This window comes from Pseudorca crassidens, chromosome 3, assembly GCF_039906515.1.
Source record: "Pseudorca crassidens isolate mPseCra1 chromosome 3, mPseCra1.hap1, whole genome shotgun sequence".
Classification (NCBI taxonomy): domain Eukaryota; kingdom Metazoa; phylum Chordata; class Mammalia; order Artiodactyla; family Delphinidae; genus Pseudorca; species Pseudorca crassidens.
Genome location: NC_090298.1, coordinates 162,433,040 through 162,458,751, shown reverse-complemented (window position 1 = coordinate 162,458,751; position 25,712 = coordinate 162,433,040). Strand labels below are relative to the sequence as shown.

The following is a 25,712-nucleotide window of genomic DNA, read 5'->3' as shown; positions in this document are numbered from 1 at the left end:
AAAAAATTTATACGCCATATTTTGCTATGCTTAATAATTATTTTATATTAACTTTTACATTTAAAAATTAATTTAATTTTAACTTTTCTACATAGGAAACCACACCAAGACTTAATCCTTTAAACAGTAAGGTGTATAAGACTGCAGACTGTAAATAATTTACAAATCCCTTTATAACGAAAAGGACTAGGGGCCTTACAGTTTGTCCTTCCACTATATTTCACACTGGTGATGTTTTCAGGAACGAATGGCATACTCTAATACACTAGGACTTGCAAAGTAAGAGCTGAAGTAAACTAAGAATTTCAAATATTTACAGAGGCTTTGAGGATTTTCCTCATATCGATGAAAATAGAAATTCAATTGTTTTTTTCCTCACATTCATTAAAATAGGAACTCATTTACCTTAGGAATAGTATAATAGCCTTTTAAATGTCAAATTTCTCTAGGGACAGGCACATACACTGATCTAAAAATGAAAAAGCACCTGAGAACTTAAATATGCCCATCTCATATCTTGAGGTTCTCTTGCCTAAATGGAATAAAAATCCTATTTGGCTCCACAATTTTCTTGCCTTACATCGTATCTCTCGATCAACTTACATTTTAAAATCCCAAGTGCTGGTGCAAACTAGAGTTAAAGGGCTGCAATATTTTGGATAAAAGAATCCAAATACTGAAATCAAAACAGATAAGCAGGCTGCTTCCCTCAAATTCAGAAGAAAACCCCATTTTCAGAAAGTTGAACATATTCCAGACTTGGTGTCTAAACACTCCAGGTTGAGATGGAACCCCTAGAGTGGGTCAGTCCCTGGTGAAGGAGGGTAGGGACAGGTTAGCAGCCACACGAATCATCTCTGGGAGCTCTACATGTCCTCTCCTCTCCTGTAAGCATGGAAGCACTCCCTCCTCCAGGCTTCTCTTGTCACAAGTCAGGAAACTCTCAGGCTGATTCAGTTTAAGGCTCTGACCCAAAGGAACTCCCCAATTCATAAACCTTCTGTCCATGAGACAGAACACCTGATCTTCACAGACTCTCAGTGTGTACAAATTACACTAACTGCACGTACACTGTGGATGCAAAACTCAAACACTCTAAAAGTGTCTAGGCCTACGGAACTACAACTACAACCTAAAAAAGGCATCATCCCCACCCCCACGTGCAGGTGCACCGCCAGCTTTCCAAAGCTCTGCATCTTCTCTCACTATAAAGTTTCCTTCTGTGGTGGATGCGAACAGGGAGGACACCTGAAAGGGTAAGGCTTCCCAGGAAGAACCAACTAGATTTTGCAGTACTTCCCTTTCCAACCTCAAGGGGGCCTTAGTGAGGCTCACTTACCACAGGCCTCTACTCTCCCTGGACTTGCTTTGGATCCCTGAGATTTTAAATGACACAAAGCCAGTTTTTGAACAATACAGCAGAATAATTTAAATCCAGTGTTTATGTGGGAAGGAGGAAAGAAAATGGTAAGGCACTTTAGTAGTTCAAGCAGAAAACCCCAAATATCTATTCCATCCAGAATAAAAGATGTCAGTTAATTATTATTTCCATGGCAAGAAATTCATTTGTAAATAATTAACTACACTTGAACACTTTCGGTCTAAGCCCTGCAATTTCATTTGAAAATATCCAAAAGTAAACACAGACCTCAGAAACTTACTACACACGTTCAGGGAAAGAAAGAGTGGAACCAAAACTCTTAACAAATGTAATGTAATACAAGAATATTTTATCTTCTCTCAGAGTCACCTCTTTCTTGCCTGTTTGGAACTATTTTATACTGTCCTTATAGCTCTATTGATTAAATACGTTTTTCCTTTATTGAAAAATGCAGACTAAGTCAGTAAATCTCTTTAAAGTTACAAATCCAGGGAGAGGCAGTGCTGACAGTTTCCACAAAAATAAACTCCACCCAAAAGCCTTCCCATAGGATGTATGTGTCCTGTAAGGATTCTGGGGGAGAGGCACAAGGTTTTCATAAAATGAACATGGTTCCGTGTGGTTATTCGTCTTTCTTCACATGTAAAACATCCACAGATAAAAAAAATAAATCTTTACGGGCCATCCATGGCTCTGTGGGAAAAGGATAAACAGTTAAAATATTCGGTCGCTTTGAAATGCACCACAGAGGACAAATAGTTGATAGTGATGCTGTGAATCGGAAAAGCGAAGCTGGCTTTGGGAATGGGAGGAGGTATTTATTGCCAGAGCTAGGCTGGGGAAACAAGAGCTGTGAATTTGAAACCCTGCTCTAAAAACCACAACACTCGTAAAACTCAGAAGAAAACGAGTCCCGCTAACGTGAAAGGAGAGACTGTGGACTCCATAGAGCACAGCTCCTCCCACGCACGATCCCCGGAGACCCAATCACAGCTGTTCCCTGATGACCCTCCCTGTGGTCACCGCACAGTCTCGGGCAGACGACAAACTGCGGGCGCAGAGCTGCCCAGAGAGGCTCCGGGGTCAGGGCCCAAGTCGCCGCGCGCAGTGACGGGACAGGACGCCCGGGGTTCCGGCTGTCGGCCCCGCCCCCACGCTGCCAGACCGAGGGGACTGAGGTCCGAGCGGAGACACACGCGGCTCGGGTCCGCATACCCCAGAGTTGACCGCGGTCAGACCCGGGTCCTGCCAGGGCCGGTTCCGACCAGACCCTGCACCGCATCTCCACATCGCTGGACAGCGCACTTACCATTTCTAGGTTTCCCCGAGTCCCTCCTATGACTCCCACGACCGCTGCAAAGCACAGCGTGAGGGACACTGCGGCAAAGCCACAGAGACGATTAGGGGCGAGTAGGGATGTCTGCGCCAATGCAATGCATGTCCCCACCCACTTTCCCCAGCGGGGTTCTTGATTGGACAGTTTGAGAGGCCTCGCCCCCCACGCTTGAGTGACAGCGGGGCAGGAAGATGCATGTCTGCGGAACCAGACTCTGCGGGTGGGCGGCGACCTGATCCGGCAAAGGATGTCTGCATTTAAACGGAACTTCTTTCCGGCTTCTGGCGGCCTGTGTTGTTTTCGCCCAGTTCTTTATGAACGCGGAGGTACAGGGAAATGCTGATTAAATTCCCAAATGAATAAAGTAAGTACAGGACTGGAAGATGGCCCATATCAGGCGACACTGAAACAATAGGGTCTTACGTCCTATATGGGTCAGGGTCTTGGCTTAAGTCTGTCAGACCATTCTAGATTGTGACCCTTGTTTAGAAACAAAGACACTTAAGGTGACCCCGCCATCTGTAATAGTCTGGCTCCATTTTAATATTTGTCCTTTGACAGGATTGAGCCTTCCATCCATCCCTGCGTCTTCCCCACTCATATAAAATTATGAAACAACTTGCCAATTTCTTACAAAGATTATAGCTGGCATTATAATAGGTATTACATTGAATCTTCAGATCATTTTGTGAAGTAGTGCCAGTTCAGCAGTGTTAACTCTTCTGAACCATGAAATTGGAATGTTTCCTATTTACACTTGTCTTAATTCCTTTTCATCATGTTTTGTAGTTTGAAAAGTACTCATTTTATACTTTAGGTTTAGCTTGTTCTTTTTCTAGTTTTTGAGGTGTAAATTTAGGTTGTTAATTTGATAGCTTTCTTTCTTAATATAGGTGTTTATAAGTTTCCCTTTTACTATACCTTATGCTGTATACAAGTCTCCTTGTATTTATCTCCCCTGCTGTGTTTGGGTATCCCTAGAAACTCAATGTTAAATAGTCTGTGTCTTAAAACTCTGTTTTAATCCACTCCTTTTATACTGAGCCCTGTTGATACGGTAGGAAGGTACTGGTGTGGGAAAATGTTCTCTTATGATTGAACCTGTAATGTTTTGGCAGGACAGAATCCCTGGACTATGAGCCTCGGAACAGGTTCTTAGTATTCATTCCTTCCCTTTTGACAGAGAAAACCTGAAGGGTCAGGGAGCTGTCTGACTGCTCTGCCCCATTTCAGATAAGGTTTTTGGCAAGTTAATTTTCTTTGAGAGCCTGAGTTACAGGGAACAGAATGCTTTGTATGCTTATCAAAATTGTTTTCCTGATTCGTGCATGAAGCATGAGGCAGTGTTTTTCCATCGTTCATGAGGAGAACCTGGTTGGGCTCCTGTAGGAAAAATTCATAAATTTGGGGGGTTCCCTGAGACTGGACTCCCTAAATGTTTTAAATCTCAAGGTAGTCCAATCTGTGTCTCCAGCAAATTCAAGTTACCAGTTTAAATGTTCCTAGAGGTTACTAGCTCCAGTTGCTTCACCTCCAGGTAACTGACAGTTCTATTTATCTGTCTCTGATTTGGGAAGCATTGATTGCCATGTACTCAAATCTTTCATGAATCTAAGAACAGGTGTTGCCTTTCAGGTTGTTTAGTTTTTCTTTCTTGTTGTGAAGATAACAATGATCTCTCAGAGCTCTTTACATATCCGAGCAGAAACCATCCATTCAGTTGTGCTGTTCTGTATTTTTCCTTTATAAGACTGTTTATCATTTCACTTATTCATTCCTCTGCTAGTGACCATGTAGGTGGTTTCAAAGTTTTTCTTCTGTGATCATACTTGGATCTCTGTATTTGAATTTCTTTCCTCATGTTCTAAAATATCTTACCCTGAATACATGTTTGTCACCCTAAAGACATTTTCCATGCGTTACCTTCTGTTTTATCATTGCCCTTTGGGGACAGAATTAACACCTTACCCAAAATGGGATCAGATGTCAACACTGATGTTCTCAAGTGCATCAAAAGAAAGATGCTGGACTTCCCTGGTGGCGCAGTGGTTAAGAATCCACCTGCCAATGCAGAGGACATGGGTTCAAGCCCTGGTCCAGGAAGATCCCACATGTCACGGAGCAACTAAGCCCATGTGCTACAACAACTGAGACTGCGCTCTAGAGCCTGTGAGCCACAACTACAGAGCCTGTGAGCCACAACTACTGAGCCTGCATGCCACAACTACTGAAGCCCACACACCTAGAGCCCGTGCTCCGCAACAAGAGAAGCCACTGCAAGGAGCAGCCCGCTCACCTCAAAGAAGACTAGCCCCGTTTGCTGCAACTAGAGAAAGCCTGTGCGCCGCAATGAAGACCCAATGCAGCCAAAAATAAATAAATTTATTTAAAAAAATAGAAAGATGCTTATTACTCAAAGGTACTTTCTAAGGAGAGTCGGGCAAGGGTAAGCTACTTCAGGTGCCTTGTGTAAAGAATGGCTTGGCTATTTAATGTGTGTATAAGTGGAGGCTGCAGGTTTTCAAGTTTTGACCCTCCCACCTGCTGACACAAAAAGAAAAGGAGCAGGTGTCACCCTTCCTAACTTAGTTATGCACTGTAGGCCAGACAGGTGAGCAGATACCCGAAGCCCTTAAGAGTCAGATATCAAAAATGAGGTCAGTTCTTTCACTCCTTAAGTTTACAGACTGAATGCTGCCACATCTCATTGAAATGAATTTGAATATTAATTGAAAAGCCATGTGACACAAGCAACATAATTAAGATGATGAAGCTTCGAAACAACATTGGAATCCTGTCATCCCCGGGTATTTTGAGGGATCCAGGAAAGTGTGTCAGTATGGTTCTGGAATTCTGTTCAAATATTTCAATAACGTTGTTGTTGTTTATTTTAATTTGCTGTCTCATTTGTGTTACTGGTGGCACTTTGCCAGTGTATTCCACCCACATGCAGCAAGCAGCCCTCCTAGGGGAACAGAACTCTCCCTCCCTGGCTCATAAATAGTGCAAAGCCAAGTGGTCATCAGCTACCACGTCCACTAGAGAGTTGTTCTTCATGGAAAACACCTGAGGCATTAGCTGACTACTACATGTATTTTGAAAGTTTTTGACATTTCTTGATTGGCATTAATGATATGTTTGTTGAATGACATTATGTGTGCCCAGGTCAGTGCCAGGGGCTCCAACGACAATGAGTCTGTGATTGTAAACTGTAGGAAAAGAGCACATTTGTGTTGGATGGGCCAGAGGGGTTTGAAGGAGGGTGCCCCAAATGAAATACTGACATGTAGGTTACCCAGTCTGTGGATGATGTTAGGAGGAAGAACTGGGAGTGGGATATACATGTGGTGGCCAGGATCTACTATGACAATAAACCAAAGACCTGTAGGAGTGACCAGAAATGTCACTGACAGAATGTCTAGTATAGAAAGGCTCTACTCATAAGATAACAGTAAGCCTGATGACCAGAACAAAGTAACTGGCCCCAAAGGCTGTGGATTAAATCTGAATAATGCCCTGAACAGCAGGAAGACCTATGTATAGAAGAAAGCAAGCTTTAAGTAAGCCATTAGAACATCCTATGAGGGTTGTAGACTGGGGTCCTGAGACTGCCAGTGAACGCCTTTTTCAACAGCCTGGTTTTTCAGAATTGAGAGGATATCAATAATTTCTACTGTGTGTCGGTGAGTGATTGCATTTTGGTTTCAGAAGGGTTATGTGTGATAGGATAAGTAATTTTTGTATATAAGTATCTACCAAGTTTAGAGCATAGCAAGTAGCCAGTAGAGGGGGTGAAGGGCCCTACAAAGTCTGTTTGCCATCAGCTGTAGGGACCCCTTCCTTGGTCAGGAAACTATGTCTATTGAGTTTATTACCAATGGTGTGTTTGTTCACATCAGATGCCTTGGTCAGTCACTAAGGCAGCCATGGCAGAGAAGGGATGTCCCATGAATACTGCCTAACATTGAGGTTAGAGGCCTCTAAGTGGTTACGGATTGCGGGGACTCACAGGACCAAGGTTAATACCATCAGATCCCAGGTGAGAGTGTGCCCAGAAGTCAATTTATCGCTCTGAACACAGCCTCTGCAGACTGAGGTTTAATATATGCACAGAGTAAGGACTGTCATTGATTTGGACTTGGATATTGTGAGGCGTTACTCTCAGACTTCTTAATGCCAAAGGGGGTAACTTTGGATAAGGAGCTGTGATTGGTGCTTGAGGCACCTAGATCATTGGCAGTGGCCAAAGGATCTGTAACAATGTACAGATGAGTTCCATTCTTGGCTGGGGAATTCTCTATTGCTAGCACGATTGCCTGGAATTTGACTAATCCATCTAATGCTTGGGTCCAATCTCTCATCTCAGATGGCCTCTTTGATTTAGGGACAGAACACAGCATCTCTGCAGTGGACCCCATCAGGTGTGGTGGCAGCACACTGTATATAAAGTATGTGGACTCCCTGGTCTCTCCTGGGATCCCAAGTGACTCCTCAGTGGCCATGTGTCCAGAAAGAAGTGACCTACTCTAGAACAAAAGACATTAACTGGGGGGGAACACAGTTCCTTCAGCAAGTGGGATGTGACAGAGGGGCCAATTTTTGCTTTATGCTGCAAGTACCAATGTCTTTTTAACGAGGAAGACTCTGGTTTGCAAAACTGAGGGGTCCTACATTCATGACCCAAGGCAAAATGGGAAATTGGCTGTGGAGGCTCAACTCTGGCCATGGGAGGGCCTCCATTTACAGAACAACTCTGTCAGCTGCCAGCAGAGCTGTTCTAATTGTGTGCAGTTAACAGCTGAGAATAGTTTCTGGTACAAGAATGCCTTGGATAACTTGTGTCCACCATGGGTGGTTTAGAGACACCTGGATGCATAAACAGAGGCTGCTAAAGCCTTTATGGTAAATGGGTGTGGGGAGGGAGACAATAATGGAGTAACTGTTACGTAGACAAATTCCAGAGTGTATGATTCCCCATTCAAACTCAGTAAAAACTGAAGTACTGTGTGAACAAGCAAGCAAACATATTTTACAAATATGAGACAGCCAGGATTACTGTGGCCGATGGAATGTGCCCATAACATAGGTTCTGCCAACTGTTTCTATTACCCTCTCAACTCACAGTCACTGGTGTTGCCTCAGGAAATTTTCCAGAGTGGGATATACATGGATTTCTAAAGATGTTTCCACATAAGCAGGCACAGAGTAGGCTTGAGAGCTGGAAATAGTCTACAGATGGTGATGGGAGGAAATGATGTGATTTATACAAACGAGGATGTCTCCAGGTAGATCCCACTTGGGATACACCATTAGGTTTCAGAACCACAGTATTCCTGATATGAGGAAGGAGCTTATTCTCACATGGAAACAATGGGTCAAGGCAGACACTACCCAGTGCAGCAGAGAAACAAACCCCCATGTTGACTTCTTTGGCTGCACCCTTCTGAATGTCATGGTGAATCAGGAAAACATACTCACTGACACTATTAATGGCATAAGGTGTTTCCTATACAAATTAGACATTATAAAGATATAAGCTACAGAAAGTGGTAATCAGACAATACTCCCAATGATGAAACATGAATTACTTTCCAAGTGGACATGAGGCCTTACAGAAAAATTCAAACTCTGATGGATTTTGATGTGGAACTAGTCAAGACATCAGGGGAAAACTAGACGTCTAATAAAATGGAAATCAAATATTTGTTGGTGGTGTTGGAGATACTCTTAACTACAGGGACACAGGATCTGGGAAATAAGCTGCAAGACATTGTCCTTAAACCTCCTATTCATCTGTCTCTTTCCCAGTGTGGTGGCTCCAAAATCTGAATAATACCCTCTTTGCATCTGCCTTTCAATCCAACTCAGGTAATGCAACTGAGGACTTCTAACACAGAGTCACAAAGGAGATGAATTCTGGTAAATCTAGCTCCTAACATTACTCACAGGCAATGTTAGCTCCAACTCTATAGATTTTTTGTCCTATCACAAGTCTCTCTTCTTTTTTTTAAATTTAATTTTAGTTTTATTTGTTTATTTTTGGCTTGGTTGGGTCTTCGTTGCTGCGCACAGGCTTTCTCTAGTTGCAGCAAGCAGGGGCTACTCTTCGTTGTGGTGCGCGGGCTTCTCATTGTGGTGGCTTCTCTTGTTGCAGAGCATGGGCTCTAGGTGTGCGGGCTTCAGTAGTTGCAGCACATGGGCCCAGTAGTTGTGACTCACGGGCTCTAGCACGCAGGCTTAGTAGCACACAGGCTTAGTTGCTACACAGCATATGGGATCTTCCCGGACCAGGGATTGAACCCATGTCCCCTGCATTGGCAGGCGGATTCTCAACCACTGTGCCACTAGGGAAGCCCCCTCCCCTTATTTTCAGTATTTATTTATTCATTTGGCTGTGCTGGGTCTTAGTTGCAGCACACGGGACCTAGTTCCCTGACCAGGGATTGAACCTGGGCCCTCTTCATTGGGAGCACAGAGTCTTAACCACTGGACCACCAGGGAAGTCCCATAAGTCTCTCTTCTTAATTCAAATTCTATTCACCAACTACCAGTCAGAAGGAAAGACGAAAAGCAAAGAGGAAAATCATAATTTACGTAAAAGTATACTCTTTGACAACCTTTCCATACATAAAAATTTATTCCAAGCCTTTAATAGAATGGGAAACTGAAAAAGGCTCCTATACCCACCACCCCCCAAAAAGGATCTTTCTCAGTAAAAAAGGTGCAATATATATAATAGATTAGGGGTATACAGGAACTGCGACCCAAGGCCAGTAGAAAAATCCCAACAAATACCAAACTGCCATTTTCAATGACCCTTTAACAGAGAATGAACAGAATATTATAAAAATTTAAGCCTACCTGCATATTAGAAATACATTTTAATTCATCCATGGATCCAACAGACTTCAAAACAGAAAGAGAAAAAAACCATCTGATTAAACTCAAAATCACTACTTTTGAACCTTATGTACTACTGTTGAAAGACAACTTACAGAACTCACATTAATATTTATTTTTGAAATTCGTAGAGATCCTATGTCCAAGGATACACTTTAAGAAAGATGCTTGCTAAACACAGCATATTTAAAAACTTTTAAAACAACTCTTTCATACTGAAGGTTTTCTGGAACATTAGGCATGGATTACTTTCCATCAAGTTATCTCATGTTACATTTATACCTCTTCATAGGAGTTTTCACGTCTAAGGATGTGGGCCAACTGAAGTGTTTCCCAAGCTGTTTACAAACAAGAGGTTTTATCTAGTGAACCTTTTCATGCCTTCGTAAATTACTGTGATAAAGGAAGGCTTTCCCACATTCTTCACATTTATATGGTTTCTCTCCAGTGTGCAGTCTCATGTGCCGTCGAATGCTTGACAGAGAAATGTAGGCTTTCCCACATTCCTGACATTGATAGGGTTTCTCTCCAGTGTGAGTTCTTTCATGCACTTGAACATAGGTGGAACTGAACGTTTTCCCACATATTTTACATTCATAGGGGTTTTCTCCAATGTGGGTTCTTGCATGATTTTGAAGAGAACTGTGAGTACTAAATGCTTTAGAACATGTTTTACACACATACCGTTTCTCTCTAGTGTGAGTCTTTTCATGTCTTTGAGAAGAACTGGTAACAAACAATGCTTTCCCATATTCCTTACATTCATAGGGTTTTTCTCCAGTGTGATTTCTTTCATGATTTTGTAAACCTTTTTGAGAACTAAAACTTAAACCACATTGTTTACATTGATAGGGTTTCTCTCCAGTGTGACTCCATTCATGGATTTTAAGAGAACTGGGATTAATGAACACTTTCTCACATTCTTTACATTTATAAGGTCCATCTCTAGTGTGTGTTATCACGTGATATTGGAAGGTTTTGTACCATGTATAGGTTTTCCCACATATTTTACACTCATAGGGTTTTTCTCCAGTATGGGTTCTTTCATGCATTTGGAAACCTTTTTGAGAACTAAAACTTTTACCACATTGTTTACATTGATAGGGTTTCTCCCCAGTGTGACTCTTCTCATGTATTTTTAGAGAACTAGGATTAAGGAATACTTTCTCACACTCTTCACATTTATAAGGTCCATCTCTAGGATGTGTTATCATGTGATATTGGAAGGTTTTGTGCCAGGTGTAGGCTTTCCCACATTCCTTACACTCATAGGGCTTTTCACCAGTGTGGGTTCTTGCATGATTTCGAAGAGAAGTGGCACTACTCAATGCTTTAGAACATGTTTTACACACATACGGTTTCTCACCAGTGTGATGCCATTTGTGTATTCGGAAGGAACTGAAATAACTGAAGCCTTTACCACACTGCTTACATTCATAGGGTTTCTCTCCTCCGTGACTCCTTTCATGTGCTCGAAAGGTTTGTTTACATCGAAAGGCTTTTCCACACTGTTTACACTGGTAAGGTTTCTCTCCAGTGTGACTCCTTTCATGGGTTCGAAGAGAACTGTGGTATCTGTAGGCTTTCTCACAGTGTTTACATTGATACGGTTTCTCTCCTGTGTGAATTCTTTCATGTGTTTGAATGCTTTCATGACAACTAAAGGCTTTTCCACACTGTTTACATTCATAGGGTTTCTCTCCAGTGTGAGTTCTTCCATGTACTCGTAAGGAACAGTAATAACTGAAGGCTTTGCCACATTGTTTACATTGATAGGGTTTCTCCCCAGTGTGACTCCTTTCATGTATTTTAAGAGAACTGGGATTAACAAATACCTTCTCACATTCTTTACATTTATAAGGTCCATCTCCACTGTGTGTTATCATGTGTTTTTGAAAGGTTATGAGCCATGTGAAGGCTTTCCCACATGCCTTACACTTATAGGGTTTTTCTCCAGTATGAGTTCTTTCATGTTTTCGAAGACAACTGAGAGTACTCAATGCTTTAGAACATATTTTACATTCATACAGTTTCTCTCCAGTGTGACTTCTTTTGTGCATTAGGAAGGAAGTGAAATGATTAAAGGCTTTACCACAGTGCTTACATTTATATAGCTTGTCACCGTATTTTTGAAACTTTCCCGATTCACGTTCAATGTGACATTTCATGTGTCTAGTAAGGGATGAACGATCCATGAAGACTTTTCCACATGCACTGCACTCACATGGTTTTAGTCCAGTAGTTTTCTTCTTCAGACTGAGAGATGGAATAAGGCTGAAGTGTTCTCCACAGGAACTATTGTCTTTACGTTCAAAGAGTCTCTCTACCATAGGACTTCTGGGAAAAATGAAAAGCACATTTCTAATGATTTCTTTATTGATCTTATATTTCTTGTATTTATTATGATTTATAGGAATAGTATAGGTTTTCCACCTTGTGTGAATTGTTAGAAATTGAATATACTGAATGTACTGCAATGGGACTTCACCCTTCCTACTATTAAAAGTGATATTCAAATATAGGGTTTATTTATAATATTTGCAAGTGATCTATTTTGCAAACACCTAACATTTATGTCACATTTAAGAAAATGTTTTTGGTAGAAATTTTCTAAGAAGAACTAAATTTGAAGAAGGGGCTATTTGTTTTGTTTGCTTGTTTTAAAAATTTCATAATTTACCAGGATTCTCACTTGAGACAATGCTTTGTATTGCGAGTGTGACTTACCTTAGGTTTCCCCCCTGGTTTTTGTACTGATCTCCAATGTCATGATATTCCCATGTTTTTCCTAAAAGGCAGACCCAGAAAAATTATTCCAAAATATTAGAAATTAATAAGAATTATTTGATTCTATATCCATTGTTTAGGGTGACCAAGCCCAGCTGATATCCCAATATCCTCCCTTCCCCAATTCCACATCTTAGAACAATGTCAAGTAGCACAAAGCATTTGTTCTCTAACTGACTAGGTGAAAGAACGTCACCATCCTTACCTACTGAGGCCAGGTTCCAGAAGATTTCCTGCATCACATCTCTGTAGAGTTTCTTTTGTGAAGGATCCAGCAAAGCCCACTCCTCCAGGGTGAAGTTCACAACCACATCCTCAATAGCCAATGAGTCCTAAAACACCCAAAATATGTGTACAGTAAGATGCATGAGACTGACAGCACTAGGCATCTATATTCCATTTATAGTAAGGTTACTTATGAACCTGTTGTTTCCAAAGAGTTATTCTATGACTTGATCATGAGAAAAACTTATTCTCTCCATGCTTCCTCATAAATTTAATGGCATCATGAACATACGGAAATTATTTACACATTATTTCTGTGATCACATGATAACTTATACCTCATTAATGGTAGAGCCCAGAGATTGCTGGGAAACAACAGAAATGCTATACAAGTGAAACAAATATCATTTTAAAGACATTGATTTCGTGTGACAAAATTCTTTCATCTTCTCCCTTATTTTTTTTTTACATCTTTATTACAGTATAATTGCTTTACAATGGTGTGTTAGTTTCTGCTTTATAACAAAGTGAATCAGTTATATATATATATATGTTCCCATATCTCTTCCCTCTTGTGTCTCCTTCCCTCCCACCCTCCTTATCCCACCCCTCCAGGCTGTCACAAAGCACCGAGCCAATATCCCTGTGCCATGCGGCTGCTTCCCACTAGCTATCTACCTTACTACGTTTGTTAGTGTGTATATGTCCATGACACTCTCTCGCCCCGTCACAGCTCACCCCTCCCCCTCCCCATAACCTCAAGTCCGTTCTCTAGGAGGTCTGCGTCTTTATTCCTGCCTTACCCCTAGGTTCTTCATGACATGTTTTTTTCTTAAATTCCATATATATGTGTTAGCATACGGTATTTGTCTTTATCTTTCTGACTTACTTCACTGTGTATGACAGACTCTAGGTCTATCCACATCATTACAAATAGCTCAATTTCGTCTCTTTTTATGGCTGAGTAATATTCCATTGTATATATATGCCACATCTTCTTTATCCATTCATCTGATGATGGACACTTAGGTTGTTTCCATCTCCAGGCTATTGTAAATAGAGCTGCAATGAACATTTTGGTACATGACTCTTTTTGAATTATGGTTTTCTCAGGGTATATGCCCAGTAGTGGGATTGCTGGGTCGTACGGTAGCTCTATTTGTAGTTTTTTAAGGAACCTCCATACTGCTCTCCATAGTGGCTGTACCAATTCACATTCTCACCAGCAGTGCAAGAGGGTTCCCTTTTCTCCACACCCTCTCCAGCATTTATTGTTTCTAGATTTTTTGATGATGGCCATTCTGACTGGTGTGAGATGATATCTCATTGTAGTTTTGAGTTGCATTTCTCTAATGATTAATGATGTTGAGCATTCTTTCATGTGTTTGTTGGCAGTTTGTATATCTTCTTTGGAGAAATGTCTATATAGGTCTTCTGCCCATTTTTGGATTGGGTTGTTTGTTTTTTTGTTATTGAGCTGCATGAGCTGCTTATAAATTTTGGAGATTAATCCTTTGTCAGTTGCTTCATTTGCAAATATTTTCTCCCATTCTGAGGGTTGTCTTTTGTTCTTGTTTATGGTTTCCTTTGCTGTACAAAAGCTTTGAAGTTTCATTAGGTCCCATTTGTTTATTTTTGTTTTTATTTCCATTTCTCTAGGAGGTGGGTCAAAAAGGATCTTGCTGTGATTTATGTCATAGAGTGTTCTGCCTATGTTTTCCTCTAAGAGTTTGATAGTTTGTGGCCTTAAATTTAGGTCTTTAATCCATGTTGAGCTTATTTTTGTGTATGGTGTTAGGGAGTGATCTAATCTCATACTCATCTTCTCCCTTATTATCCACCATTTATAGCACTCCATGAGGTAGAGGGTCAAATCTGCATGAGTTTTCAATGAATGAGTCTCCTGAGGAGAACTGGAAGCTTTTCCTCCTAGTCCTATCACCAAACATGAGAGTCCAGGGGGCCTGTAGAAATCAAACTTTTACCAAAGCCCAGCTGGCCCCACTGTTCCAAAGTCTTCCAGCCCTTTAGAAGTAATTAGATGCACCTGACTGAATGTAAATCTTCTTGTGGGGAAGCACTGCTTTTAAGTTGTGTAATAATGATCACAGACTGTGTTCTTCCCTTCTCTCTATGTATAATTTCATGCAGCTAGAAAGTTATTCTAAACTTAGAGCTCAGACCTGAGGAAAAAGGAATAACAACTTAGACCACAAAATCCCTCCACTCATGTGCCTCAGGGATTGTTCCAGCCAAACTGTAGAATACATACGGAGATAATAGCCAGAATAGCTCCTTCTGATCAAACCCTGTTCCCTTGAGGAAAAGGTTAAGAGCTACAGATTGCGAGTGAGTTCACTTAAGTTCCTATGGGTTGATGGTGAATTTGTCCATGATTATAAAATATGTAAAGGTTTCATCGGTGGTTTCCTCCAAAACAACATAAGGTCTCCATTCTGCAGTTGCAGGACCTAATGTTTCCTGAGCAGCCACGCTAGCTGCTGCCTGGCCAACTTACGTTCTGGAATTTATGAACCTAAAAGTTGTGATTTTCAATCTTACTAGAAGAGAATGAAAACATTTGAAAGTCTTCCTAGAGCCATGAGACAAACGCCTTCAAAAGACAAACTGGTGTCTCTGGAACTGGGAAAGAGAAAATAAAGACGTTTTAAAATATGCCACAAATATTCTGTTCTTAAGCGCTGTACTGAAAAAAAATGTTTCAGCAGAGTGTAATGCAAAGACAAAAGGAACAAAACAGATAGAACACACTATCCATAAATCCTAGCATAACTTTTTCTAACAGAAGATTAAAAACACATATAATGAAAATAACTGAAGGAAAAGAGAGACAGAAAGAAACAGAAGATGTAAGTAACAATCACTGAGATTTTTCTAAAATTAATGATAGACAACAACTGTAGATCCATGAATCTCAGTGAACACTAAACATGAAAACACCTAAAAAGAAGACTAAAGTATATCATACTCTAACTAGAGAAAAAGCAAATGCAAAAAGAACATATTTTAAGAAGCCAGAGGGGGAAACAGACCTCAGGTATAGAGAAATTAGAATTAAACTGGACACCTTTTCAGAAAACAAACAAGCAAGAACAGAGTGGATTGAAATGCTTAAAGTTCTGAAATTAAAACCACTCTAAGAATACTACATCAAGGATAATTATCCTTAAAAAACAAGGAAGAACTGAGGACTTTCTGAGACAAAAATTGAGGGAATTTGTCATTACTACATCTACTTTGAAACAAGTGTTCAAAATTCATAAGAAAGAATACAAATGATGAAGGTGGATTAGGAGGGGAATAAATAAACATCGTTAATATTATCATATATAACAGATAAGACTTTGTGTAAAATAATATTAACAACAATGACACTGGTAATGAAAGCCTTGTGGATAAGTAAGGTAAGACAGGAGGGAATTGAGAATAGTGTGGTATGAGATACCTGTACAACCAATGAAGAGATAGTATTACTTGACAGAAGATGTAGGCTAATTCTAAATATATACTGAAAACTCAAGGGCAACCACCAAAAATATTTTTTTTAAATGTGTAACTGATAGGCTAAGAGAGGATTAAAATGAACAATCAGGTAAAATGCTCAGTTAAAGCCAGAGAAGGTAGAAAAAAGGGGGAAGGCAAATGAAAAAAGGGGGAAGGCAAATGAAAGAAAGAACAAAGGCAACAAATAGAAACAGGAGAATGTACGGTAGATATTAATCCAACTGTATTAATCACCATTTCAATCATCAATGGTCTCAATACAAGTGAAAGACAAATACAGTAATATCAGATTTTAAAAACTGTAATTATATGTTGTCTGCAAAAAACCCATTTTAAATATGGAGACACAGGTAGATGAAAGGTAAAGGGACGGAGAAAAATGCACTATGCCAAAACTAATTTAAAAAAAAGGCTGGCATTGGTATATGAATTTCAGATAATGGAGATTTCAGCCCAAGGAAAACTCAGCGATAAAAAGGGGCTTTACATAGGGACAAAAAGGTCCATTCTCCAAGAAGGTATAACAATCCTTCATGTGTACATACATAGCAACAAAAGGGCAAAGTACTTAAGGAAAGACGTGAAGAATGCAGGGAAGAATACATGAATCCATTATTATAATTGTACATGAACACCCCCTTATCACAAGCTATAAATTTCAGCAGGCAGAAAATCAGGAAGGACAGAGTTGAACTGAACAAGCACCATGAAACAACTCAACTTAACTGTAACCTATGGAATGCTTTATGCAACAAGGGCAGAATACACATTCTTCTCAACTTTACATGGAACATTCACTAAGACAGAACACATTCAGGGATATGTAACATACCTTAACAAATCTGAAAGAAGAAAAATCATACAAACTATGCTCTTAGACCTCAAAGGCAATTAATCTAGATATCAATAACAGCAAGAGTTGGAGAACCTCTCAATGCCTGGAGATTCAACAACACCCTTAGAAATAATACAGAAGATCAAAGAAGTCTCAAGAAATATAAAATTTATTTTAAACTAAATGAAATGAAAACATAATGTGTCAAAGGATGTGGGATGCAGCAGAAGAAGTGCCTAGAGGGAAATTTATGCCATAAAACAAATACACTGGAAAAACACCAAGATGTGTAAACAATAACGTAAAAGCATGTACCTTAGGAAACGATAAAAAGAAGAGCATATGAAACGCAAAGTAAACAGAATAAAAGAAATAATAAAAATTAGAAAAAAGGTAACTGTGGGATATCGATGGAGAAAAAAATTTTTTAACTCTTGTTCTTTTTTTAAAAAAAATATTTATTTATTTATTTGGCTGCACCCAGTCTTAGTTGCGGTTCATGGGGTCTTCATTGCAGCATACAGACTCTTAGCTGCAGCATGCATGTGGGATCTAGTTCCCTGACCAGGGATGGAACCCAGGCCTCGTGCATTGGGAGCGAGAAGCCTTAACCACTGGACCACCAGGGAAGTCCCTAACTCTAGTTCTTTACCAAGATTAATGACATTAATAAATATCTAGTCAAGATAACTAAGAAAATAGGGAAGAGAAAAAGTACAAATATCAGAAAGGGACAGAGGGTGAAATGAAAATGAAAAAGAATTTGATAAAATCCAACATCCATTTATGAAAACAAACTGCTAACAGAGGGAACTTTCACCTCCTGAGAATGAACATCTTCATGAATCCTGTAGCTAAATCTATAACATTTGTTTGTATAACATGATTATCCCTGTGAAACATCTGAAAGAATAAACAATGAAAGAGATAGCTCCTGGAATCAATAAGAGACTGAGATTGAGGGTTAATCAGTTGCTTTCCTATAGACCCACACAAATGCATTCAACTGAACTTGGAGAAAGATGGCAAGGAAATTCAAATGAAAAGGGAATCTTTTAAACAAATAGCACTGGAAATAACGGATATCCACGTAAAACACATGCACACACACAGACATACAACAATGAATGTAGACACAGGCCTTACACATTTCACAAAAAATAACTCAAAACACATCATAGATCTCAATGTGAAATGCAAAAGTAATAAACTCCTAGAAAATAATACAGAAGGAAATGTAGGTGACTCTGGGCTTAGTGATGAATTTTGAAATATAACACCAAATGCAAGGTCTGTAAAAGAAAAAGGTATAATTTCACTTCACTGAAATGAAAACGTTCCTGCTCTGAGAAAGAAAAGTGTTAAGAAAATGAAAAGACAAGTCAGAGAGTAGGAGAAAATCTTTGCAAAACATTTATCTGATAAATGACTGGTATCCAACAGATGCAAAGAACTCTTAAAGCTCAACAGTAAGAAGAAAAACAACCTAATTAAAAATGGGCAAAAGATCTGAACAAACAGCTCCCCAAAGAAGATACACCAAAAAGAAATATGCTACATGAAAACATACTCCACATCAAATGTCAATGGGAAATTGAGTAAACAACAACGAGGTATCACGACACACTTATAAATGGTTATAATTCAAAATACTCAGAACGGCAAATATTGGTGAAGATGGGAAGATAATCCTCAGTCATTGCTGAGGTGGAAGGAAATTGGTACCCTAACAATGAAAGACAGGAGCTTTCTTTCAAAAAATATACTCTTATTATGTATAGTAAGATTCAGCAATTACACTCCGTGCTATTTGTCCAAATGAATTGAAATCTTATGTTCACAGAAAACCTGTATACAAAAATCTGTAGAGGTTTTATTCATAATTGGCAAGAGTTAGAGTTAAGCAAGATATACTTCAAGAGTCTAATAAATAAATGATCAGTGCAATGAAATACTCTTTGGTGATAAAAAGAAATGAGGTATCAAGCTTTGAAAATACATGGAGGAAGCTTAATATTGCTAAGTGAAAGAAGCCAATCTAACAAGGTTATATACTGTACGGTGCCAAGTATACGAGGTTCTGGAAAAAACAAAAGCATGAGACCATAAAAATATCTTTGGCTGTGAAGATTTTTGGCTTTTGTTTTAAAGGAATTGAGGATTAGAGAAAGAGATGAATCAACAGGCTGAGCACAGAGTATTTTTACGTAAGTAAAATTACACTACATATGCATAAATGATGGACACATATTGTGTATTTGTCAAATCCATACATTACATAACACAATACAAAAGGTCCACACTAATACAACCTGTGCACTTTTAATGCATCAGTATTGGTTCAGCAATTCTAACAAATGTAGCAGTCCTACAAGATTTAAAAAACAGTGAATACTGCACGGATGGAGAAGGGTTATGTGAGAACTCTCTATAATTTCTGTTCAATTCTTCTCTAAACCTAAAACCGATCTAAAAACGCTGAAGTCTACACCAAAAGAAGAAGAAGACGATGACAGATCTGTACAGCTCACCCCTGAGGACTTTCTGATTTTTCCTTAGGTGTGGTGAACCATGGGTGTGCTTATCTACCAAGGCTGTCCCAATTGAGGGATGAAGGGCAGCAACTCTCCACCGAGTTCCAATACACCCTGACAATACCTCAGGGTGTACTGTCATCCTTAGTCTATGCACTTCCCCAGACCTGTGCATTCAGTTAATCCCAAGCAACTACCCAGGGAAACAAGGTGTTGGAGACAATGGCTCCTCCACCACCACAGCATGTTTCAAAGGACTGTAGAAAGAAATGTCATCTCTCCACCGGGAGGCATAAGCCAGAGGGCCAAGGTTTAGCTCCATTATATAACAAGTAGGTGTGAGTAGTCAGTCTGAGCTGACTGGGATGCTCTTTCCAGTACCAAAGCCATAACAGGCACCTCAGTGGAGCCCTCTATTTTTAAGAGATCCCAGTACGTGGAGACAATTACAGCTTTAATGGCATATTAAGATGGGACCTGGGCAGTGCCTTGCATCAGAAGCCTATGGACAACTTAAGGCCCTCCTCCAGAGAGCCTCCCATCACTGCCAGCGGGGTTAGAGGCCTCCTCATGACACTGATTGCTTTATAGAATTTAAGGAACTCACTTATGTTGGGTTTGAACTAATCTCTTTGCTGTGCCAAACTGAGACAGTGGGTGTTGTCCATCATAACCCAGAGGGTAAGGAGCCTTGTTGTAATAGATGAAGGGGTAACATTCTCTTAAAAGTTATTTAAAAAGTTTTGGTGAGCCTTCTGGAACCTCACCACCTACTAGCTGCTTTTCCCTGTCTCTTTTCTTTCACTTTCTTTGAAGTAATTGCTCTCTAAGTAGTGACTGTCTTTTGGGCTCACCTCATTCACAGGGTATAATCATCCTCCTACTCCCCCAGTCCTTCCCTCAACACTAATGTCTGGGCAAACCCAGCTTCAGTCACATCTTCACTCTAAACACAGATAGGTTCCAGCTCAGACATCAACCCAGGACCACTGGAAGGAGGGACCCATTCTCATATTCCTGCTCCCAAGGTACAAGGGATTAACAGAAACTGCCAACTCGGAGTTCTAAGTGAATACAACCCAGGCTTGGTGGGGTCAACAATGCAATACAGGGCAGCACAGCGCACAGGAGGAGACCCCAGCAAACAGCAGCTCACAGGGCAGGAGCCTCCAGGCTTTCTTACCAGCCCGTCCAGGTAAGAAGCACTAGGGGAAAAGGGAGGGGTGAGGCTTAACTTTCAGTAGTCAAACATCAAATACGCGGATCCCAAGTAATCATTCCAAGAACAAAAACTGTAAGGAAAACAGGCATTCGCACTGGATTGTTTGTGTATAAAGAAACGCTAAAAGGATGATGAAGTAGTAATCAAAACTAGTTATCTGAGGGTGGCTGGAGTTAACAGTGGAAGAGTGTAGGAGGATATGCGGGCAGGGAGTCCTGAGATACTTCCCTCCCTTAGGAGTTTTCTACAAAGGAAACTACTGCAAGATCTGATCCTTTAAACAGTAATGGATATAAACTTGTAATCCATAAAAAATGAAAACCTCCTTTCAAACTAAAAGGACAAGGGACATTATAGTTGGTCCCTCCACTATAGTAAACAGAATGGTCCCTTAATGACCCTCCCCGTGGTCAACGCACAATCTGGAAGAGACACGGGGCTGCGGGTGCAGAGTTGCCCAGAGAGGCTCCGGGGTCGGGCTGAAGACGCCACCCGCATGGACCGGGTCCCGGCTGCCGGCTCAGCCCCCACGTTGCAAATCGGAGGGGACTGAGGTCCGCGCGGCGCTCCCGGTGGATTCGTGTCCGCAGACTCCGGAGTTGACCGCGAAGAGGCCGGTTCCGGACGCTTCCGACCACTCCCTCCGCCCCGTCTCCGCTCCCCGGGGCAGCACACTCACCATTGCGAGGTTTCCTAGGTCTTCCTGCGTCCTTCCCTCGACTCCAACCACCAGAGCAGGTCAGAGCGGAACAGAAGAGACGGAAGCTCTACCAGAGACCCTGAAGGGTAAGCCGCCAGCCCAACGCGGTGGGAAGAACCGACGTCCACGCCGGTGCGCCGCGTCGCCCCGCCCACCCGCCTCACCGGCCTCCTGATTGGACAGGTCCCAGTACCCCACCCCCTCATGCCTGAGTGACAGCCTGGGAGAGGAAGCCTGAGTCAGCGGAACCACTTTCCGCGGTTGGGATGGGACCTGTCCCGGCCTGGCACTTTTGGTTTGTGACAGAAATTTTTCCTGCCCCGGGATTGTCTCTGCTGTCTTTCGCAGCTCCTCGTGCACTGGGATTCCTGACTCAATTTTAAGACGGAGCTAGTACAGATAAGAGGATGGCTCAGGCCTGCCCTGCCTGGAACAAGGTTTTATGTCCTCCAGGGCTCAAGGGCTTGGTGTAAGGCTGGCTGTATGGCCATTCATGGAGCTGTGCTTCTTGTTAAGAAACGCAGACATTTAAATGTGAACTCATTATCTGTAGTAAAGGGCCGGCTCCATTTTCATCTTTGGTCCTTGACAGCGCTGAACCTTCCACCCATCCCTGCCCCATCCCCACTCATTATGTACTTAAGGTACATAATCCCAGCGCACTTGGCTCTGGTAGGAGGTCTGAATCAGTCAGCTGGGTGCCAGGACAAATCTCAGTCAAACCACAGGCTGTGAGGTGTGTGCATTAACTTCTCAGGCGTACATTTTACACTGGAAGGAAATTTATTTTAGATCAGTGTTCCCTGTGTGCCTAGAAAACCTTGAAATGTCAACAGCTATAATATATATATATAAGGCAATTGTATTCCTATTTCCACTGACAGAAGAAAAACTATAAATTGTACTTAAAATTGGAATGCACCTAGAAACTCTTCCTGCCCCCATCTTTATTGAAATATAACTGACTAATAAAATTGCATCTAAAGATTAAAACATAATGATTCTGATACTTACACTGTATTGTATAATAGATATTTGCTGAGAAAGTGGATCTTAAGCATACTCACCATGCAAACAAAAATAAAGGTGACTAACTGAGGTGATGGATGTGTTTAACCTGGAAAGTCTTATATTCCCAAGAGATTGAAATGCAAACTGCTTTACATTGCAAAATACTTCATGCATTGATTTCTTTGAACAGCTTTATGGAGACATAATGCACATACTTTAGAAGGCATCTATTAAGTGTACATTTTAATGGTTTCCGTATATTTGCAGATACACACAATTATCACAATTTTTGAGGATTTTTGTTACTTCAAAAAGAAACTCTTCTGCCCTTTAGCTATCACTGCTAATCTTCTTATCCTCCTATTCCAATCCCCCAGCCTAGAAAACCACTACTCTACTTTCTATTTCCATATTCTGCTCTTTCATATTAAAAGAATTATATATGGCCTTTTGAAGGACTTCATTCACTCAGCATAATTTCTTCAAGAGACAACTATGTGTGAATATTGCCTTCGTTTTATGTCAGAATAATATTCTACTGATTGGATAAAACATGTTGTGTTTATCTATTCACCTGTTAATTGACATTTGGATGTTTCTCCCTTTTGGTCACTATGAATCACATTACTACAAAATTCATATATAAGTTTTGATCAAATATGTGTTTTCATTTTCTTGAGCATGTACCTAGGTGGGATTGATGGGTCATATGATAATTCTAGGTTTAATATTTAAGGATCTCCCAGACCTTTATCCAGAGCAGCTTCGCCATTTTATCTTCATTCCACCCCATATGAGAGTTCAAATTTCTCCATGTATCCTCGATAAAACGTATTGCCTCACTTTTTAATTTTAGCCATCCTAATTGTTGTCAAGTGGAATCTCACTGTGGTTTTGATTTGCATGTCCTTGATGACTAATGATATCCAGAATCTTTTCATATGCCCTTGAACATTTGTGTAGTTTACTTGGAAAAATGTGTATTCAGATCCTTTGTCATATTTAAATTGAATTATTTGATTTTTATAAATTGTTATGTCTAGATATTTTCATTACAAGTTCCTTTTCAGATATAAGATAGGCAAAATTTTCTTCCACTCTGTGGGTTGTGTTTTCACTCTCTTGCCCTAAAAATTTTACTTATATTTGTAGTAATATACACATACCATAAAATGTACATGTTCACCACTTTTAAGTGTATAGTTCAGTACTATGTAATACACTGCCATTGTGAAACCAATCTCCAGACAATTTTCATCTTCCACAAACATGTTGAGATAAACAAATAGACTGCCAGTTATTTCTCCAGCAAAATATGGGTTTATCCAGGACGAGCAAAGAATTGTAATTTGGGATCTGCAACCTTGGCATGCGAGATCCCTGGAGCAAGGAGACGACTCTTTTAAAGAAGGGAAAAGGATGTTGGGAGGGCTATCATAAACAAAGAATGATCTGAGCAACTGAGGGTTCAAAGTACAGTGGCTTTTCATTGGCTGAGTTATGACAGTTTCTCACTGGCCAAGATCTTGAGGCAAGAAGAGAAAGCCCTCCTTCTTTCTGTTGGGCTCAGCTATCCTCATAGGGTGTGATAGCTTCCCTTCTGGTCTCCTATTTAATTTAGGTTTCTGTTTATTAATTTTTTACATCCGTAAGACAACAAGTCCTCATTCTCCCATTGCCCAGCCCCTGGCAAAAACTATTCTACTTTTTGTCTCTAGGAATTCAACAACTCTAGGTACCTCATACCAATGAAACCACACAGTGCCATTTCAACAGTGTTAAATATTCTGATCCAAGAAATTAGGATGTTTTCACATTTATCTTACATTCATTTATTTATGTTGACCATGCTTTGTAGTTTTCTGAGTATTCATTTTGTATTCCTTTTGCTAAATTTATTCCTAATTATTTTATTCCTTTTCATCTTATTAGAAGTGCATGTCTTAACTTCATTATATCATTCCAAGTGTATAGAAATACACTAAAAATAATTATTATATTTTGATCTTGTATATTATCACTCTGCTGAACTCAATAATGAGCTCTAATACTTTAAAAAAATTCTTTAGTCTTTTCTGAATAGACGATATCTCATCTGGAAATGGAAATAGTTTTTCATCTTCCTAACCAATCTTTAAGCATTTTATTGCCTTTTCTTGTATAATAGTTTTGGCTAAAATCTCTAGTACATTCTCAAATAGAAGTGACAAGACCAGATATCCTTGTTTTGTTCCATATCTTCAGATGAAAGCATCCAATCTTTCATCATTAAAAATATTAGCTTTGGGTTTTCCACAGATGTTCATTATGAGGGTAAGAAATTTCTTTCTATTCTGAGTGTTTTAATCATGGTGTATATCATAGGTGTATATCACTACAACCTTCCCTTTTACTACTCCTTATGCTGCATACAACTGTCCTTGTATATTTCTCTCCTGGTTTTTACTTAATACTAAACACCATGGAAAATATTAAATTTCTTCTGCTCTTTAATAAAAATTGAAGTTGTTACTTTTATTTTCTAGGTTTCCAGAAAATGTTCTGGAAGTCTAAGCATATGGAAATGAAACCTGTGAATAGCAAAATGTGCTGTGGGCTTTGTGGATCATCGAAACGAGAGGCGTCCTGCTTAAAGGAAAAAACATTAAAAATTTCCCATATCTCATTTTATACTCAATTATAATATTACATGAAATGACACAAATCACCAAAACTTATAGGCCTCACTTGAGTCATAAAGGAGATATTAAAAATATTACATAGTATACTAAACAGTAAATTTATATATTATAACTGAGGTACTGCTTGGTACCTCAGGAAATACATCAGTGTTTAGATAAAAAGTAGGAAATGCAAAAGCTGTTCCAAAGGACCAGGAGCTGGCCTGTATTCTTTGTAAGGCCAAGTCTTTTCCTGTTGAAAAGAAAAATGTCACACACCTCCTTCATCAAGGCACTCAGTGGCCATGAAGGACAAAGACATTTATATGGATATTTTGTAACACTATCTCTAAAAATGGTAAAAGATAAAACTCCAAATCATAAAAATGACCAGTACTTTCCTTTTCTTCCTAATGTGACTGACTGGAATGTCTTATGAAAAAACTTTCACTCTAATTCTCGTTTTTACCTTCTAGAAAACAACAATTATGATCACCAATGAGAGAAAAGTTTACCTCCTCACACCATTCAATACAGAAAAACATCTTGCTTGGTTAAATAGCAATCATATCCTCTAACAAGAGTCAAAATCCTAT

The 25,712-nt window shown here is 40.0% G+C and overlaps 2 protein-coding genes across 3 annotated transcripts in view; both read right to left on the bottom strand.

Moving 5' to 3' along the window:
* Positions 1-12,689, bottom strand: part of LOC137222341 (zinc finger protein 709-like) — a 39,987-nt gene extending 27,298 nt beyond the window's left edge. The window contains exons 1-3 of one of the 2 annotated variants that reach the window (XM_067733412.1): positions 12,610-12,689; positions 12,345-12,405; positions 9,579-9,623 (exon numbers count right to left, since the gene is read on the bottom strand). In XM_067733412.1, coding sequence (XP_067589513.1) covers positions 9,579-9,611 — 33 coding nt within the window. In that variant the 5' untranslated portion in view covers positions 9,612-9,623; positions 12,345-12,405; positions 12,610-12,689. Of the gene's footprint in view, positions 1-2,690; positions 3,035-9,578; positions 9,624-12,344; positions 12,406-12,609 lie in introns of those variants that run through there. The other variant, XR_010942415.1, reaches the window with a different exon arrangement.
* On the bottom strand, positions 9,336-21,577 carry LOC137222338 (zinc finger protein 709-like). The gene is made up of 4 exons (XM_067733408.1): positions 21,425-21,577; positions 12,610-12,736; positions 12,345-12,405; positions 9,336-11,954 (listed from the first exon to the last, which is right to left on the bottom strand). Exons 1-4 carry the CDS (start codon positions 21,425-21,427, stop codon positions 9,980-9,982), a joined length of 2,166 nt encoding a protein of 721 aa, XP_067589509.1. The 5' UTR covers positions 21,428-21,577; the 3' UTR covers positions 9,336-9,979.
* Between the last annotated feature and the right edge of the window lie 4,135 nt (positions 21,578-25,712).

What these genes read in the sequence shown, in the direction of transcription:
- LOC137222338 (XM_067733408.1), bottom strand. An exon ending in CTGGAACCTGGCCTCAGTAG is followed by an intron (nt 12,406 to 12,609) that starts GTAAGGATGGTG and finishes TCTGCCTTTTAG; the next exon opens with GAAAAACATGGGAATATCAT. An exon ending in AACCAGGGGGGAAACCTAAG is followed by an intron (nt 11,955 to 12,344) that starts GTAAGTCACACT and finishes CATTTTTCCCAG; the next exon opens with AAGTCCTATGGTAGAGAGAC.